This window comes from Acanthaster planci, linkage group LG11 (genome assembly GCF_054643075.1).
Source record: "Acanthaster planci isolate LZ-2023a linkage group LG11, COTS_SCS, whole genome shotgun sequence".
Lineage (NCBI taxonomy): Eukaryota > Metazoa > Echinodermata > Asteroidea > Valvatida > Acanthasteridae > Acanthaster > Acanthaster planci.
The window spans coordinates 12971045-12987328 of record NC_141787.1 but is presented as its reverse complement, the minus strand read 5'-3'; the positions used below and the strand labels follow the sequence as shown (position 1 = coordinate 12987328).

Genomic DNA, 16284 nt, shown 5'->3' with positions numbered 1-16284 from the left:
ATGTAGGTTCCCTGCATATTTGCCCAGGATATTAACATTAATGTATTCATGTACGATGACATTTTATTCCTTTTTTCTGATACACATGGAGATGACGGAGGTGTTTCACGCTGACTAAAAAACAATGACCAAGGTCAATGGATTTAAATATGGCAGAAATTTTACATATTCATAATGTTACTGTTTGCATTGAGAGATGTCAAAATCTTACTGCACAACTAAAGCACTTCCAAGATTTAAGATCAGAATTAAGATCGAGAGATTCCCTCTGATCAAGATTATTGGCTGAGATTATATGCTTGACAGTCATAAGTTTAATGGAACATAAAGGTTTGCTCACCAGGAGTGTGGGCACATCTCTGGTTCTGTGTGGTTGGTATTCATCCATGGAGAACTTGTCTGGCCAGGTTGAGAACCCCGGCATCTTCTGCATCTTGCTGACCTCCTCGTTGGTTGGGAAGAGAGTAGGGGGTGAGGAGGGTGTCCCGCGCCCGTTTGATCCATCCTCGATACTCCAGTCGGGCTGGAGTCGCTGCTGCTGCGGCTGCAGGTGGTTGCTGGGACTGCTCCGGAACAAGCCAGACTGATCCTTGAACTGAAGATCTTCGAATTTGGATGGGTAACCCGAGGACTTGTGCTCCGCAGCGTGCTGGGGATAGGGGAGATGCTGAGGGCTCCGGTAAGAGGTGCTGTCCTCTCCTGAGAAGGGGAAATCAGACGAGCTCTTGGAGAGGTCCGAGTCGTAGCTCCTTGGGGAGGAAAAAGCACTCGGGTAGGGTTTCTGGACAGGGCTGGGTTGTTTCAGGGCCGCAAACTGATCCTTGTTTAGACTGGATCCAAGGAACCTCTGGCTTGGGGTGTCACCAGCGCTGGGGCTTTGCTGGTTGAGCTGGGAGAGTAAGGACATGCTCTGGGAATCTAGGGAGTTGCCCGTCAGGCCGGATCCCATCTGCGGCTCACGAGAGGAGGGCTTGAGGCCAAGGTTGCCGTCGCTGGGATCAGAGGACTGCTGCATCTGTTTCTGCAGCGTGGAGAGGAGCTCTAGGATGTTCTGGTTGAGCGTGTTCTGGTTGATGAGCTGCTGGGCCATCTGAAGCGACTCCAGGGACAGATCCTGGTGGGGCTGGGGCGGCTGGGTCGAGGGGGCGGGGAAGGAATTCTGCAGGAAGTGCTGGGCTTGGGACACCTGCAGGTCCTGCTGCTGCTGGGCCTGCTGTCTCTGCCGTGATAGAGCCGGATCAGAATGCTGCATAAACGGCTGTTGAGGTTGCTGTTGATGCTGCTGTTGATGATGTTGCTGCATGGGGTTCAGTCTTCCAACTGGTCCTCTACTTTGGTTGGGAATCTTGCTGGTGCTTCCTCCCCAGCTTTGGGATGTGGAACCATCACCGACGCTGCTAACAGCTGGGCTTTTCGGCCACAGGCCATGGTTGGCAGGAGGGTGTGGCTGGGATGCATGCTGCGGCTGAGGTGGGGGTGGCTTTTGGCCAAACTCGTAACCAGTTACTCCATCCTGATCTTGGGGCTGCTGCTGTTGCCAGGTTGGATTTGCTTTTTCCCCTTGGGGATAGGTTTGCCTTTGATGCATGGGGGCTCCAGGGAAATTGGATCGGGGGCCTTGAGAGGGTGGCATATGGGGTGGCAGGCTGTGTGACGGTGGACCAGAAGAAGATGGACTTTGCATGCTAGGAGGGGGTCCGGGTGGGTGGCTTGGTAGAGGACCCTGCATGTTATGTGGGGGTCCATGGGGGTGAGAGGGAGGTCCCTGTGAGCGTGGTGGACCGTGCTGCCGGTGAGGAGGTTGCGCCCCAGGGTGTGGGGGTCTGGGGCCCTGTGGGTGGGACCCTGGGGGCACAGGGGGATATGGTGGGACATGGTGACCTGTAGGAGGTGGGGGATGGGACAATCCACCTGGGTGTGGGGGAACATGCTGTGGCGGATACGGCGGGGGACCGTGGGGATGGTTGGGCCAAGGTGGGGGAGGGTGATGCCTCATGGGCTGCCCCACTGGGTGCCTAAACCCGCTGCTCGGGGAGTGTGTTGGGGAGTGGTAAGGGTGCTGTTGTCTGCCTTGGCCTGGGGAGTGGATGGGGTTTTGCTCTTGGAGGACCCTGCCGTCACCTTGCCGGTTGTGTGCAGTGCCTGGAATTGGGATGGGCTCCGTTGACTTGCTGGCTGTTTCTAAGGCTTTGGACTGACTTGGTCTTGGCAGAATGGCCTGTGTATCAATATGTTTTAAAGGAAACAATGAATCTAATCCTATTTTTCCAACCTACATACTGCAACAGGAAGTGATTACAATTTTGTACTTTTTCCAAAGTCAGATAATCTTACTTGATGTGTATAAGCATCCATTAGAAAATGTCTGACAATGTGATGGCAACACAGGGGTCCAAATAAGAACAGTGTTACAACACACTATTTGCATTCATGAGTTTAAAAACAGATGTGACGCCTTAAAGGTACAGTCCATCATTTGCAGTTATTCAGAAAAAAACTGATCAAATTATTGTTAAAAAGCACACTTGGTTTAAAGATGGTTATGGGAGTAAATTCCCTTCTCTCTTATTCTCTCTGGCAAACTGTCATTTTCTAAGAAAAAAATGAAAGATCATTTCCTACGATGCACCTTAAGATGCATTTTTGGAAGATTGCCATGAGAATTATGAGAAAGCATTGACAAGACACATGGACATTGGTGGTTTCTATAATTCATCGCTTCACTGCGCGGCATCATGCAGCTGCATTTCACTGAATGTGAAAACGTGTCCTTAAAGCTGAATTCAGGCAGAATTTGCAACTTTTGATCTGAAATCGAAATCTTAAAATATTGGTTATTTGGGAATAAAAGGTGTTGGCTAAGATGAACTTTCGTCAGATTTGTTCTAAGGTACTCTTTTTTGGTTGCCTCAAAGGTACATAATGCACAATTGACAAATGATGGACTGTACATCTTAAGACCATCACAGGGCCCTATACACTATTATAAGACCCTCCGTTCAAAATCAAATCTTAAGCTATTCAAATGAACTGTGACAAAAGCATTCTTCTTTGTTCACCTGGTTACTTATGACTGGCACTCTGAGTAGCCATGTAATGCTTTCAATAAGGACACAAATTCAAAAATTAAACCACTGTATTCCGATCATCAAAACCTGCAATGTTTTCATAAAAATGTGACTTCAGGACCTTACATAAGGAAAAAACCAAAATGTCCACACGTGGAACTAAAAGTCGAGAAAATCTGAAAATAATCTGCCCACAGCGTATCTGCTCTGTGTGATGAAAGCCTACCTGAATGGCAACACTGTGCGTCTTGTTCTCCACACTCCCGTCACTGCCCTTTCGGCCTCCACCGCTACCCTTGATCGTCCCCCTCTCGCCAATGGCCGGCTCCGTGCTGCTGTCTCTCTTCTTGGGCCCCTCCCTAGCCTTCTTGGCCCCACCCCGGTGGGGGCCGGACCCTTGCCCTGATGGGGCCTGCTGGTGCTTGCTCTGCTGGCGCTGCTGCTGTTGTTGTTGTTGCTGCTGTTGCTGTTGCTGCTGTGACGTCTTGGACTGTTTCTGTTTGGGGTGGTGTGGCCGGCGCGCCTGCTCTTCGCCGCACTGGCTGGTGAAGGTGAACTTGGCGGCGTCCTCGCTTGATGGCTCTGTCTTGAGGTGACTGGAAGAAAAAAAAAAGTATGGGTTATTTTGAAATATCCGTTGCATCCTTTCAGCATTCTTGTGCTTTGTAACGGGCAACTCCAGCTCATTAACAGATAAGTGTATAGTAAAAGAAGAAATTACAGTAATTTTCGGAATATAAACTGCGGCTTATAAGGTTGAAAAATGTCTCTGTGACTCGACAAACTTTGAAGGATAAAATCAGTCACAAAAGCCACGGCCCGGCCACGGGTACCACTTGCAGGTGGCACAGTCACGTTAGTTGCTGTTTACATCTGGAAACTTGAACCTCGGAGAATAAATAAAATTTGAGTTGTCCAGATTTCAAGTTATTAATGGAATACCCCAAGTCATAAAGTCAAGAAACACACATGTAAAATGTGTACGTAATCTTAAACTTGCCGTGTGACAAGAGTTTTTAGTGACTATTTCAGCATTTTATTCAATCTAATGGTGTATTGTTGCAGACGAATGATCATTTTACTGAGATCATTTTATTGTTGTAACCTAAAGATTTCTTTCTACCGTTAAAAAAATCAATCGCTTCAACGGTGCACCTTTGCGAAGCAGATCTTTCGTCTTTTCGCCGATTGTGTTCAGCGTGACATGCCACAGAATTTTTTTTTCTTTCACTCGGGTTTTCTGATTCCAACACTTTCTGTGGTCACATGGTTATCAGAAAGAGTCAGTGATTGGATTGTCCATGAATGCATCTTTGGTAACAGTCAGGCTAGCCTGAAAAAAGGGTTTGCGTAATCGAAGTGGTGCGTGCAGTGCGTGTGTGTGCCATGCCGCGTGCAGCATGCATGCAACACAAGCGGTTCTAACGTGACGACTCGAACCAAGGTCTCGCGGCAGACTTTTCATTTTGAAGTGACCTGGAGGTGTTTTCTTGATCAGCGTCGCAAAAACTGTGAGATAACTGGATGTAGTGTTGTGGACAGTTACAGAGGTTGTTTTTTTAAAAAGCTTATTCATTTTGGCAGGAAATAATCGAACTACGAGATGAAACGATCTCTCGACTTATTACTTTGAGTTACCAAGATTTTATTGTACGTCCAAAACCCCATAAATTTTGCTGGCCACTGGAAAAAAAGACAGGAGCTGATGCATGGCCCACGCAGGACCACCATCCAGTCCGCAAAAAAATATTAAATATGAGGACTTAAAATTCACTTTTATGGCGACGCTCGTTCGCATTTTGTTTTATCCTCTTTAGGATTGCACAGGTAGTGGAACCACGGATGTACTGTACATGCTGTATTGGTTGGATCATCAGCACTGCGGTGCGGATTATATGCTGACTTTAAATCTTAATTTGCTGTTTTTTGCGTGCTGCGGCTTATACACTAAGCAGCTTATATTCCAAAACTTACAGTAGCCTATACACAACAAGAAGCTAAGGCGTCTCAGAAGTCAGAAATGTTTGCATTTCATTGGACTGTTTCCACTGGAAATCTAGCGTTCCAGTGGGAATGTTATGTTTCCCAGCAGAATGGCTGTTCCAGAATGAGAACACAGCATTTAGAATGGATAGCTCCGATCGGTCTGCATCATAATATGCTCCCTAATGATGACCTACAAATGGAACTTTCACTCAATGTCCAATGGACAATTAACATGTGATTCCAACAATTACTTTAACTTTGCCTCAAAGTCACAGAGAAGAAAACAGACGGCATTAAGTCAGGTCAGCCAGGCTTTCCAGGCATTCCTTATAGCCAGAGAGGGGAGGTGACCTAAACAATCTTTAGGAACCTTTTGCATTCTCTCATCCTTTCTTTGGAACCTTATCACAAGCTTCTTCAGCCAACATACACAAAATCAGGGAACAATCTGGAATGTTCATCTCTTTCTCTCTTGCTCAAATGCATGAGGGGTGCGTGAGGATGCTGAACTCACTCTGGGTACGTCTCTGCTACCAGTCTGCCGTGGGCCAGCAGCCTGTTGGCCCTCTCCGTCCACTGCGTCTCCTGGGGGAGTGACTGCTGGTTGGCTGCAAACTCTATGGATCTGTGAGACATGGGATTTCCAAAATCAAAAACCATTACAACACTGCGCAACTGAGGTGAAACTTGCTCCAACTGCTTCATTCTATGGAACCAAGTAATGATGTTCTTATAACTGTGGGGCTTGCACGACAGTCCTCGGCTCTCCCTTGTCAAGCCGATTTAAGAAGTAGCACTCATGAATGGCCTTTATTAGCCCCTTACACAGCAAGAAAGTCAAGCAGTACCATTATTGTTTTATGGATCGCACTGCAAGTTAAGGTGTTCGAGACAGGATGGCATTAACGTCCAGTAAGAAATGGACTAACAAGTCAGTATCAAAATCCCTCTTGGTACGTGTACGCCAAGTCCAAATTCATTTGGCTAGAGACAAAGTCCCTGTTACGCAGTACAGCCAGGGAAGCATCACTCTGACAATCACTCAAAAGGAACATTTGACTTTTCACTTTTCAGTGAGGGTAAAGTGAACAGGTTGTTGTCAGAGACAGTTGAGAAGACTCACCCTTGGGCATCTTGCAGTGGCAGGAATCCATCCAGGCTGATGTCCTCCGGCAGGGGGACCCTGCTGTGCTTGGGGGAACTGCTGCCGCTGCTGGAATCGACGTGGATGCTGTTCAGGACCCTGGCAAGCTTGCCCCACAGCCTAGTCAGAAAAGAACCGCACAGAGCACATTGAGAACCTTGAGAGGAACCCCACCCACTCCTTACTTTGATTCCAGTATCTCCGGACGAGTCTCCACTACGAACGCTGACAGGTGTACAGAGATGACACGTGGTGCCAAGATTTTAGAGGGAATCAGATTCTTCTTCAGTTGGGCTTTGGGTCTGGTTCCAGACCCATTTGTAGGCACCTGACACTTAAATGAGCCAAATGCAAAGACCTAATATGTTGGCTTGGAACTGTGAAATTCCACAGTTCCTACGGCAGCAAGCCGACTACACAGTTTGAGCCCGAATCACAGTCGGGGGTTTAAACTTGTGAAGCTGGATCCTGAAGCTGGAAACAGACATAAGGACTCGGTTCGAAAAATAGCCTGTATCTTCAAACAGAATCAACAACAAATTGTTTACTAACGTTTCAGTGCCCCGGAGGGAACTTGTGTAAAGACATCAGTAACATTGCAGTAACATTCATGCGGTGGTGATAACAAGATTGTGGCTTACACAGATTTGGCCGACATAAAGGGGTCTTGGAAAAGGCTAGGCTGATGGACCAACCAATCCAGAAGGACCTTGACTGCTGGTAGTCCGCACCACTGCAGCGGCTTGCCATCCATCTTACCAGGCGTATAGTGTAGCATCAGTTGCAAGAGGGTGACTACGGATGGCACAAGACGGACGAAGGAGTTACACATTTCATCTATGACACAACTCACTGTAACCTTCACTTCCGAGACAGAGTTGGTAATAAAGCTTTACGAATCCTCAAAATTCCAATGCTCGGTAGTATTACCAATGAAACATTCTTCGGTTTGTTTATGTCCATTCCTTCTGGTAATGGCAACATAGGGTCCCTAAAAAAGTACACTGGCACTGAAGCCTTGCTGCCTGAGGAAGCTGAGAGAATGAAGACGACCACGGAAAGTTCAGTTACAGAGGTGGGATTCACAGGAAGAAATAACTAAAATGACAGTCAAGGGAAACACCGTGGAATCAAGTAGGGACTAGTAACCCAATCAAATTGCGGGCCGGGGAGGGAGTCAAGCCCAGATCATGGAGGTGGAAGGTGAGGAAAGGCTTGACTGCCCCAACCTGACTCCCTAATAACCCCCCCCCCAAAGGGAACATCAAGCTTCCCTCCTCTATCTACCAGAGCATCCAATCCAAATACTCACTCGTCAGGCCAAACACTAGACTCCACGTCCTGCTCTCGTCGGCGGCATAGCACCCGTCCTGGACAGCCGCCTGGCTCTCCCCCTGAGCCCCCCTGGCCGTCTCGGCCTGGGGTGTGGGCTGCATGGGCTGAGTGGGCGCAGTGGGGATGGTGACGGTGCCCTCGGGGGCTTCCTGCTGGCGCAGGCAGATGCAGTGCAAGGCAAAGAGGTTGATGGCAGCAATCTGGACCAGCTGCTGGGCACTCAGGGTCTCCTGGGACAGGTGGCTGCGAAAGTTCTCCTCCAGCTTCTCCTTGATGGCCGTGGCAATTTGTAGGTCTGGGGGGGTACACCAAAAAATAAAAGAGGGTGGCATTCTTTGGTACCGACCCAAATGAATTCAGGTTAGTGATTATGTTTAACCCTGAATACTTACAGAAAGGCCACTAGGTTGTTACTTAGAAAACTGTAGTCAGCAAGTCATATGTACAGGCTCTGTATGTGCACATTTTCCACACAAAGTTTGCACACTACAATGGGGCATAAAAGATGGAAGTAAAATCAGCTCAAGAACTCCAACTAGGTTTGACAACTTGAGAGAGAAGGTGACTCAAGTGAACTGCAACTTTCTTCCATTAGATGATCATCAATGATATCGAGCCATCCAACTCAATAAAACGATACTGTTTAAAATGGATGCAAGTCACTAAATCTCTGCAGGGCAGACACCATAAACCAAAATGCCTTCCCGATGCCTGAGAGAGCACGTGCCTTGGTCCCCCGCAGCTAGGTAGACGATGGCGTGGAACTTGATGAAGAAATGGATTAACTCAATCTCTTTCATCTTGAATAGCTTCACCTCATCCCTGAGAGAAAATGGAGTGAGGAAGTCATATCATTAGCAAGCAAAAGAGAGCTAGGAGGAGCAGAACTGGAACATGATGTGCACAATATTGAGCTCACTGAACATAAGAAAGAGGCAACGTTTTTAACTTTCTCAACTCGTAATCTGAACTATGAGTTTCTTCTTCACTATTTCCTGATTTCACGACGCGTCTAAAGTAGGACTAAAGATGTGCAGCTTTGGCAAATGAAAATGCTTTTAGAAGTGTTTTACTGACTAATTAAAAGTACAACCTTCACAGAAGCCATGGAATGCAGGTCAATAATCTGCCTTTGAGGCTTTTTGTCCCTTGGAATGTGATAAGCAACAGCAGTGTCTGGATGTCCGGCCCAAGGCTGCAAATAACACTGTTATCTATGAATGTCAAGGACTTGTGCCCGTAACCCAGTTATGAAGAACAGTCAGGTTTTGTTAGACAGTTCCCACTGCAGCACTAGCATTCCATCACAATGTGGAACAGTCCACTGTGGACATAGACTGGTCTGTGGCAGTGTTCCGAAGAGAATGCTGTGTTCCAATTGGAATGGCTGCCCGTTCTGAAATGGGAACAAGGCGTTCCAAGTCAACCATTCTGAATTGTGACAAGCGCCTTATATGATGTGATCTTAGTACTATGTTGACGAATGCCATCAGGGTAAGAAATCAACCCAGCAACTCTTATGGTCTAATTAACGGACACTCTTGTGCAGGATGACCTAACTGCTACATTTCTCCATCAGGTCAATCTTCTCAGCACACCCAAAATGCTTGCGACTTTTTTACGTCCTTGAATCCTTCCTGGATTGCTGCTCACCTGTCCACCAGCTTGGAGAAGGTGGTCTGCAGGTTGGTGGCCGCAGCTGGGAAGGGATGCTTGACAGCGATGCTCCTGATGTAGTAGAAGGTCATGGCTAGCTGGTCGGCCTTGGAGGCTGCCACGATGGCCAGCTGGTTGTAGGGCTGGCCATTGGAGGGGACGAGGTGGGCAGCCTGAAGGTAGTAGCTCTCGGATTGGTTGGTCTCGTTGCGGTAGCGAGCTGGGGGGGAGGGGAAGATTGGGACAGAATGGTGATGCTTATCAAAAAGTTTGCATGGGCAGTTGGAATACCAAAGAGGCTGGTCAAATCCAGAGCACTCACCTAAGTCTCCCAGATGGACAAGACAGTGCTGGCAGATGTACAGAACAGACGCAGTGGCGGGAATGGCCGCCTTGTGCTGGCCAGTGCTGGTGGGTGCGGTAGGCTCCGAGGCCATACCCAGGCGGGGCGCCCTGACGCAACAGGGAATGTCCAACTGGAAGGAACTGCACAACTCCTGGAGCAGCTACAGTCAAGGAGAGAGTAAGACATGTTATCTTCATTCTACCAACAAGCTGGCATCAATTTCATGAAGACCAAATAACCACTGTGGAACCCTGGCAGCTGGTAGGCTTTTCAGACTGTGCCTAACGAAACAGGGTGGTCTGTGAAGATCACTACAAAGGCTAATGGACAAATCTGGTGAACGAGCACCTTTAACCGCATTCAGAGTTCCTGGCTCTGATCAATGTAAACTTTATACATTTAAAAGCCACCAAGGGGCATTAAAAGATAATCTCAGGATTGGACGCTGAGCCATTTGCACTTGGGATACATGGAATTTTATGCAACTTGAATGTACAAATATAACAAAAAGGGGCCAAAGGTTTCCTACGATCCCCAACGATGGATTTTTGGAGGATTCAGGGAAAGGTTCCCCCTCAAACATGCTCAGGGGGGGAAAAACAAAATAAGTAAGCCTTCAACGTTTCAACACATTCAAATCAGACGCTGTATTTTTGAACAAATAGTAACATTTCTAGCTAACGAGAGAATCCCAATTTTCATATTCCGCAAAACCTTCCCTGTAAAATTTCAGAGCTCATGACAAGTTGTTTGACCAGTTTTGTGGACATTCTTGCCTCTAGAGCTTACAGTACCTGCAAGTAGAAACCGCTACCACTGTCAAGGAAAAGGGTCAACATGGCTTGAACTTCACTGCGTTTGGGATTCTGTGACAAGAACAAAACAATCTTCATTATTCAAGCACACCGTTGCAACTCAAAAAGGTTTATAGTTAAAATGTAGGCCTATGTATGTTGATATCTCGTTTAACCCTAACCCTACATAATACTACAAATTACTACTAATGTAATGGGTTAATGTTTTTCAGCTGATTTTCTTTATGGCAGTGCATTGGTAGAGCTTGTAAAATCTTTGTGAGAGCGAAACCAACACTAAACAATAAACTAATTCCTCCTTTTCTGCAACAGGCTGTACACTGAAAAAAAATAATTGTCTTGGCCGAAAGCCGATTTTACGGTGATCTTGGCATGCATTAACCAAAACTGGAGCAGTTTTCCTCAGCAAAGTTCTTCCTCAAAATATCATGGGATGTCTATTGCAACACAGAGGATCTCTTTTGGTTTTTTTGCCAATTTAGAAGCCTTCTTGCTTCCAATGTTCACAGGCACGCTGATCCCAAACCGCACAAAACAATCATCAAACCTGGGCCCGTAATTTGTCATGCTACCAAGTCACAGCCATCTTCCGAACAATTAGTCTGACCCCATGTACCATGTTTTAACCCATCACTTTGGACACAAAATGGTTTACATTACCTCATGAACAACCTCATGTCACAAGTGTCTGTACACAGCTGTTATTTTGGCTGGACACAGGACAGTGATATCCTGCCCAGTGATGGCCCACATCCAAGTTCCCACCCTCCCCGTAACAAAAACCACTGACCGTTTTGTCTTTGGCTTTGCGCTGCAGGGCTGATATCTGGTTCTTGAAGGCATGGTTCCACAGGTCCTGCTCCACTTTCTTGTCCAGGGCAAACTCCAGGTCCGTCACCAAGAGCTGTTGGTACAGCTCCCTCAGCTGCTGCCGAGTGACCCAAGGGTCACCGCGGCCTTCTAGAGGTGACAAAAGGAGGCGAAAGACAATATTCATTCGGGCTATTTTAGCTGCGGTGGCACCAGACTCTACAATTTTGGGGGAGGGGGAAGGGCAAAGGGAGGGGGAAGGAAAAAAAGGGGGGGGAGGAAATCTTTTGGGGTAAGCAACATTATATCTGATTTTCAAAAGCTAAAATAAGTTAACTGTGGGACTGAGTGAAATTAACATCTACGTTGCAGTCATGTGGTAGAGCATTTTGCATAAGCGAACTACAACCTAGAGGACGTTTCTCTTTCTGTTATCGATTGTTCTGATTCTGAAAAGTAACAGAGATTAACAGAAGCAATCTCTATCTACAACGGGGTGTGTGTGAGTTTGTTTCTGCATTCGATTGGGGACCCTGAACGACAGAGGACAATAAGGTCCCCGATTGACAGAGGGTCCCCGATTGACAACTGTGTACAAAACATATGGGTGGTCTTCTAAAAAAGTTAAAGTACAAACAAAAGAGGAACAATAGGGGGTCCCCAGTTGCAGGCAAATAGATGAACACACTTGGGTGTGTGTGTGTGAGGGGTCGAGAAACTGGGGGAATGGGGAGGGGCAAGAGAAGACTCTGGGGGAGGCAACAAAATGTCCCCCTTGTCCCAACTGATTCTCTAACATGAACGTCAAGGGGCCACAGTATAACAAAATGAGTGAATTGTTGTATTCTATTAAAATTGACAGAAAGCTATCGTGTCCAGCCTCCCTGACTTGACAACTTCATGTAAACAGCAGCAAGTTTGAAAAGGGGTCAAAGATCTAACAATGGCCTCTCACCTTGGGTACTGACCCCCTTTCCTGGCTAAAATCCTTTTTCAAACTTGTTAGTGTCAATGAAATTTGTGAAGGTCGAATGTGGAACTCTTTCCTTAAAAATAAAGTAGATTTTATTGTATCTGGTCGTGAGTATTCCTGACAGTTTGTAATACCGCATATTACCTGCTGAGTTGAGGGGCATTTTGAAGATTATGATCGTATTCACCGTTGATAATTCAAGTGAGTGTAATGATAAAACTTCAATTTCAGTGGCCTGTGAGATTTGATTTTTGTACACAATTCTCTCATCTTACCGATAATCTCAGCCTTGCGCTCATTTGCCTTCCTGTCAAGAAAATCGAGAAAGAAGTTACTTGGCAAATTTTCTGCTTAATGCAATTCATTAAACAAGGGTAATTCCAGAAATTAGGGGTCCATTTTTGTGTGTGTCCCTGTCACATCTGACATATGAGTTTGTAAGTTCATAGAACACATTTTCTAATTTCCAAGAGTGACGAATTAATGCAAATTACCTGCCAAACAAATAGTAATAGTTTGAAATCAATTCTGGTGATATTCCGAGGTCAAATAACAAAGGTCAGATGTAACAGGGACACAAAAATATCACACTTTTGGACCCCTGATTTCTGGATTTACCCATAGGCAAGATCATGACACAATTTTTTCTTGCTGGAAACAGCAGTCATAATCTTCAGTATCCAAACCGGTGCTTTTGAAGTCTAGGTTCAAGTCCTCAATTCAGTCATTTGCACGACTCTCATACGAGCCTATCAACAGGAAGCAGGAAATTGATTAGCATAGCCAGTTAACTCATGATTCATAAATGGCTCTTTTTCACTTATTCTGACTGCTCATTTAAATAGTTGCACATGTCTATGCATGTTTTCAAGATGTATTTTTGCGTTGGGGAGATGTTAATTATATATAACGGGTTTTGCCCTTACCCAACGTATATATTAATAAACACTGTAATGCTCAGTGCTTGTCCGAGAGCTTGCGGAAAAAACAAACCTCACAAGCTTACTCGGGTGGGACTCGAACCCACGACCTCCTGCTTACTAGTGCAGATGTCTTAACCACTCGACCACCGAGCTTGCCGGGGTCGGCTGGTTGGTCGCAGTCAAATGAAGCAGCTGGTACTGCGAACTATTTTCAAGATGTATTTCTGCATGTTGAGTGAGAGATTACTACTGTGTAAATCTATTGGTATTACATGCGCAGCCCTGCATGCGACAAGCGATGGCCTTGTGGCCTAACCCCTTGACGACAGGAATTTTTTTCCGAAAGCCGACTCCAAGAATTCAAGCCTCGCTTGGCCACGAAGGCCACCTGCCAAACCGCAAATTCTCGGTCTGTGGCCCTGTGTGCTCTGCACGCTTTGAATTACACAGTGAAAAAGCTGATTGTTCGGTGGCATGCCGCTCTACTCACGCTTCCACATTCCCGTTGCCTCTTTTCAAAGTGGGGACTATTGTGAAGCTGGTGATTATGATGCAAATTTGGTCTTTTCATTTCTGGGCTACAAACAAAGGCCAATCACCATATATACAAGAGCCAGGGTCTGCCTTCTTTCACCGTGTTCGCTCGAGCATGGGCCGAGAAAAATAGCTGAAAAGCGGGCTGAGGATCTCAATTTTTACGGCGGCTTTTACCGTCATCCGTCGCGAAGGAGTTAATATGTCAAAACCCAAGATAATGTGGGTGTTTCTGCAAATTTATGGCAGGGGTCTCCGTGCTCTAGGTTCTGTTCAAAGACACTCAACAGATGGGGTTAACTGGGTATGTTCCAGAACAGAAGTATGTCCGGGCTGAAATGCAGCTTCATATTCTATAGACCAAAGGGCTCCATGTATATGTTGGACACAATCGGCCGATCTGCTCGATCGTGCAATCGCTTTGAGTGATTGGTCAATCCTGCACGAAATCTCCAACTTTCCTTTCCTTTTTTGAAACAATCTTTCACAACTGTCAAGAAAATGCGATTGGCTGATGGCAGATTCATTGACAAAGTCATGCACTAAGATCATCTGACGATGCAGAGATCTAGCCATCTTTGTTATAGAACAATCCAGAGCAACTACATGTACATGCAGTAAGAAAAAATAAAGATTCAAGGTCAACCCTGCAAATTAACGAAAGGGCAAACAATCATATTCTGTTTTCTTTCTACACATACACATACATGTGTAGTTCTCTTGTATAACGTCAAAAGTTCCATGTTTTTGTCTTGATGATATACGGTTTTTCAGTGAGGAAATAATCTCAAGAATGAAAAGGTCAATATTTTGGCAGTCAAACGAACCTAACTGCCATCTAGGCTGAGAGTTTTTTGCAAATATATTCCATAGACAATTTTGAATCAGCTGCGCACTAAACGCAGTATAAAGCCTACTATGTGGTTTGAAGTCGTTAGGTGTGTATACCCACACGGACTTGGCATGCCACGAATTTACATGTATGATTTTTACAAGCCTCCTTTTCCAGTCATCACCGTGAACTTAAAACTTTTTTTTTAATTTTTGAGCAGCTGATGAATAATTAGAATGATCCCTGGACCCCATGATACATCAATACATCTGGAACTGTATATGTTGGGCGTGATCGGCTGATCTGCGCGATTACCCAATTGCTCTGTGCGATTGGCCGACCTTGTATGAAATCTCCAACTTCACTTTCCATTTCTGAAACAACTTTCACAATTGCAAATTGGAAAGGAATGGTGATTGGCTGATGGTGCAACTGTTGACAAATCATGACATGCATAAGATTCACTGAGCAAAGATCATGTGACTGCACAGGTCTTCTAACCCACCTGACATATGAAGATGGTGCAGCACGAGTAAAATTATTAAAAAATGATCCACAAATGTCAGGTTCAGTCCTCTTTGAAAGTGGGGATTTATCTCACTTAATTTTATTGAATCCAAGACTGCTATGACTTGAGTAAAAAAGTATTTTCAAGATGAAGGCCGTGTTTGTTTCACATGGATCTAAATCATGATCAGTGATCCGTTGTTGGTTTACAGACACCAAAACTTGCCCAATGAATGGATGTATACCAGCGTTAGGATCACCTATTGAGATCCAGATCTGTGTAAAACAAACAGGCCAGGGTAAGGACATAGACTAGAACTTTCGCTTCAAAATGGGTCCACCTCTCCATGTCCCAGGTCACTTGCATGCATAAATTCCAAACATGGCCTCGGTTGGCACAGAGTACAGTGTGAAAACGTGATCCAGAACTGTCAAGATCACTGAGTTGTAAAACGGGAAGCAACAATTAATTTGGCCTATGCCTAACATCATCTAGGCCTGCATGTTAAAACTGACGTCAGTCAAGCCATCGGATTGGATGTGTAGCAGAATACAGCAATGCTAAGGATTTTTATGAACAACACTGACGTCTCCTTGAAAGTACATGTACTGCACGATTCACCCAGACTACAAACAAAAAGAGGGAAAGAGGTCCATATATGGACCACACTTGATGCCCCTGTGTACGACCCAATGATGTGTTTTCTAAGTAGGCCTACTAGGCCTAACTAAGACAGTAGCCTAAGATAAGAATAAATGCTTCAGAATTTTCTCAGTTAGGTCTAAATTTCACTTGTTTTGGACATGTTGTTATTACTTTCTGTCGGCTGTCATGGCTGTTATAACATTTCAAGGGAAAATCCGTGTTGTCCGTATATGGAACTCTTTCCCCACAAGAGAATTGGCGTCCCCTCTCCAACCCCTACTAATCTTACTCGCCCCGCCCATTATGAGTAAAATTAAAAGTTCGCGACCATCGCTTTGCTTACGTTGTCTGACTGTCATGACTGCTGGTGCACCATGGAATGCAAAAATAACCTGACATTTTCCATCATTTCTCCCCTTGTCTCTCCGTATATTCCCTCGCTAAAACCATAGTATGGCGCAACAACCGCCTAAACAACAATGACAACAAGAAATTACCGTAGTAGCTGCTCACAAAACATCACATTTCAGGTCGTAAATTCTGTAGTTTCGCCGCTACATCGACGTCTCATCGTCCGCCATGTTTCTGTGAACTCCCGGCTCCCGGAAGTTCACAATTTATGCAAATTGTTTTCTATTTCACTTGAAGGAAAATTTCACTTGAAGGGAATCTTCAAATGACCTGAATAAAAAGCATGGCAAGTTTTGTT

The 16284-nt window shown here is 45.6% G+C and overlaps 1 protein-coding gene across 1 annotated transcript in view; it reads right to left on the bottom strand.

Annotated features, from left to right (window-relative positions):
* The window catches only part of smg7 (SMG7 nonsense mediated mRNA decay factor), a 42255-nt gene extending 26027 nt beyond the window's left edge, over positions 1-16228 (bottom strand). Inside the window, exons 1-13 of the mRNA XM_087143312.1 lie at positions 16073-16228; positions 12409-12440; positions 11141-11310; positions 10330-10401; positions 9512-9695; positions 9187-9409; positions 8261-8355; positions 7511-7828; positions 6840-6993; positions 6178-6318; positions 5569-5679; positions 3295-3664; positions 341-2218 (exon numbers count right to left, since the gene is read on the bottom strand). Of these exons, the coding sequence (XP_086999438.1) occupies positions 341-2218; positions 3295-3664; positions 5569-5679; positions 6178-6318; positions 6840-6993; positions 7511-7828; positions 8261-8355; positions 9187-9409; positions 9512-9695; positions 10330-10401; positions 11141-11310; positions 12409-12440; positions 16073-16095 (3771 nt within the window). The 5' untranslated portion in view covers positions 16096-16228. The remainder of the gene's footprint in view (positions 1-340; positions 2219-3294; positions 3665-5568; positions 5680-6177; positions 6319-6839; positions 6994-7510; positions 7829-8260; positions 8356-9186; positions 9410-9511; positions 9696-10329; positions 10402-11140; positions 11311-12408; positions 12441-16072) is intronic.
* Positions 16229-16284: the final 56 nt, after the last annotated feature.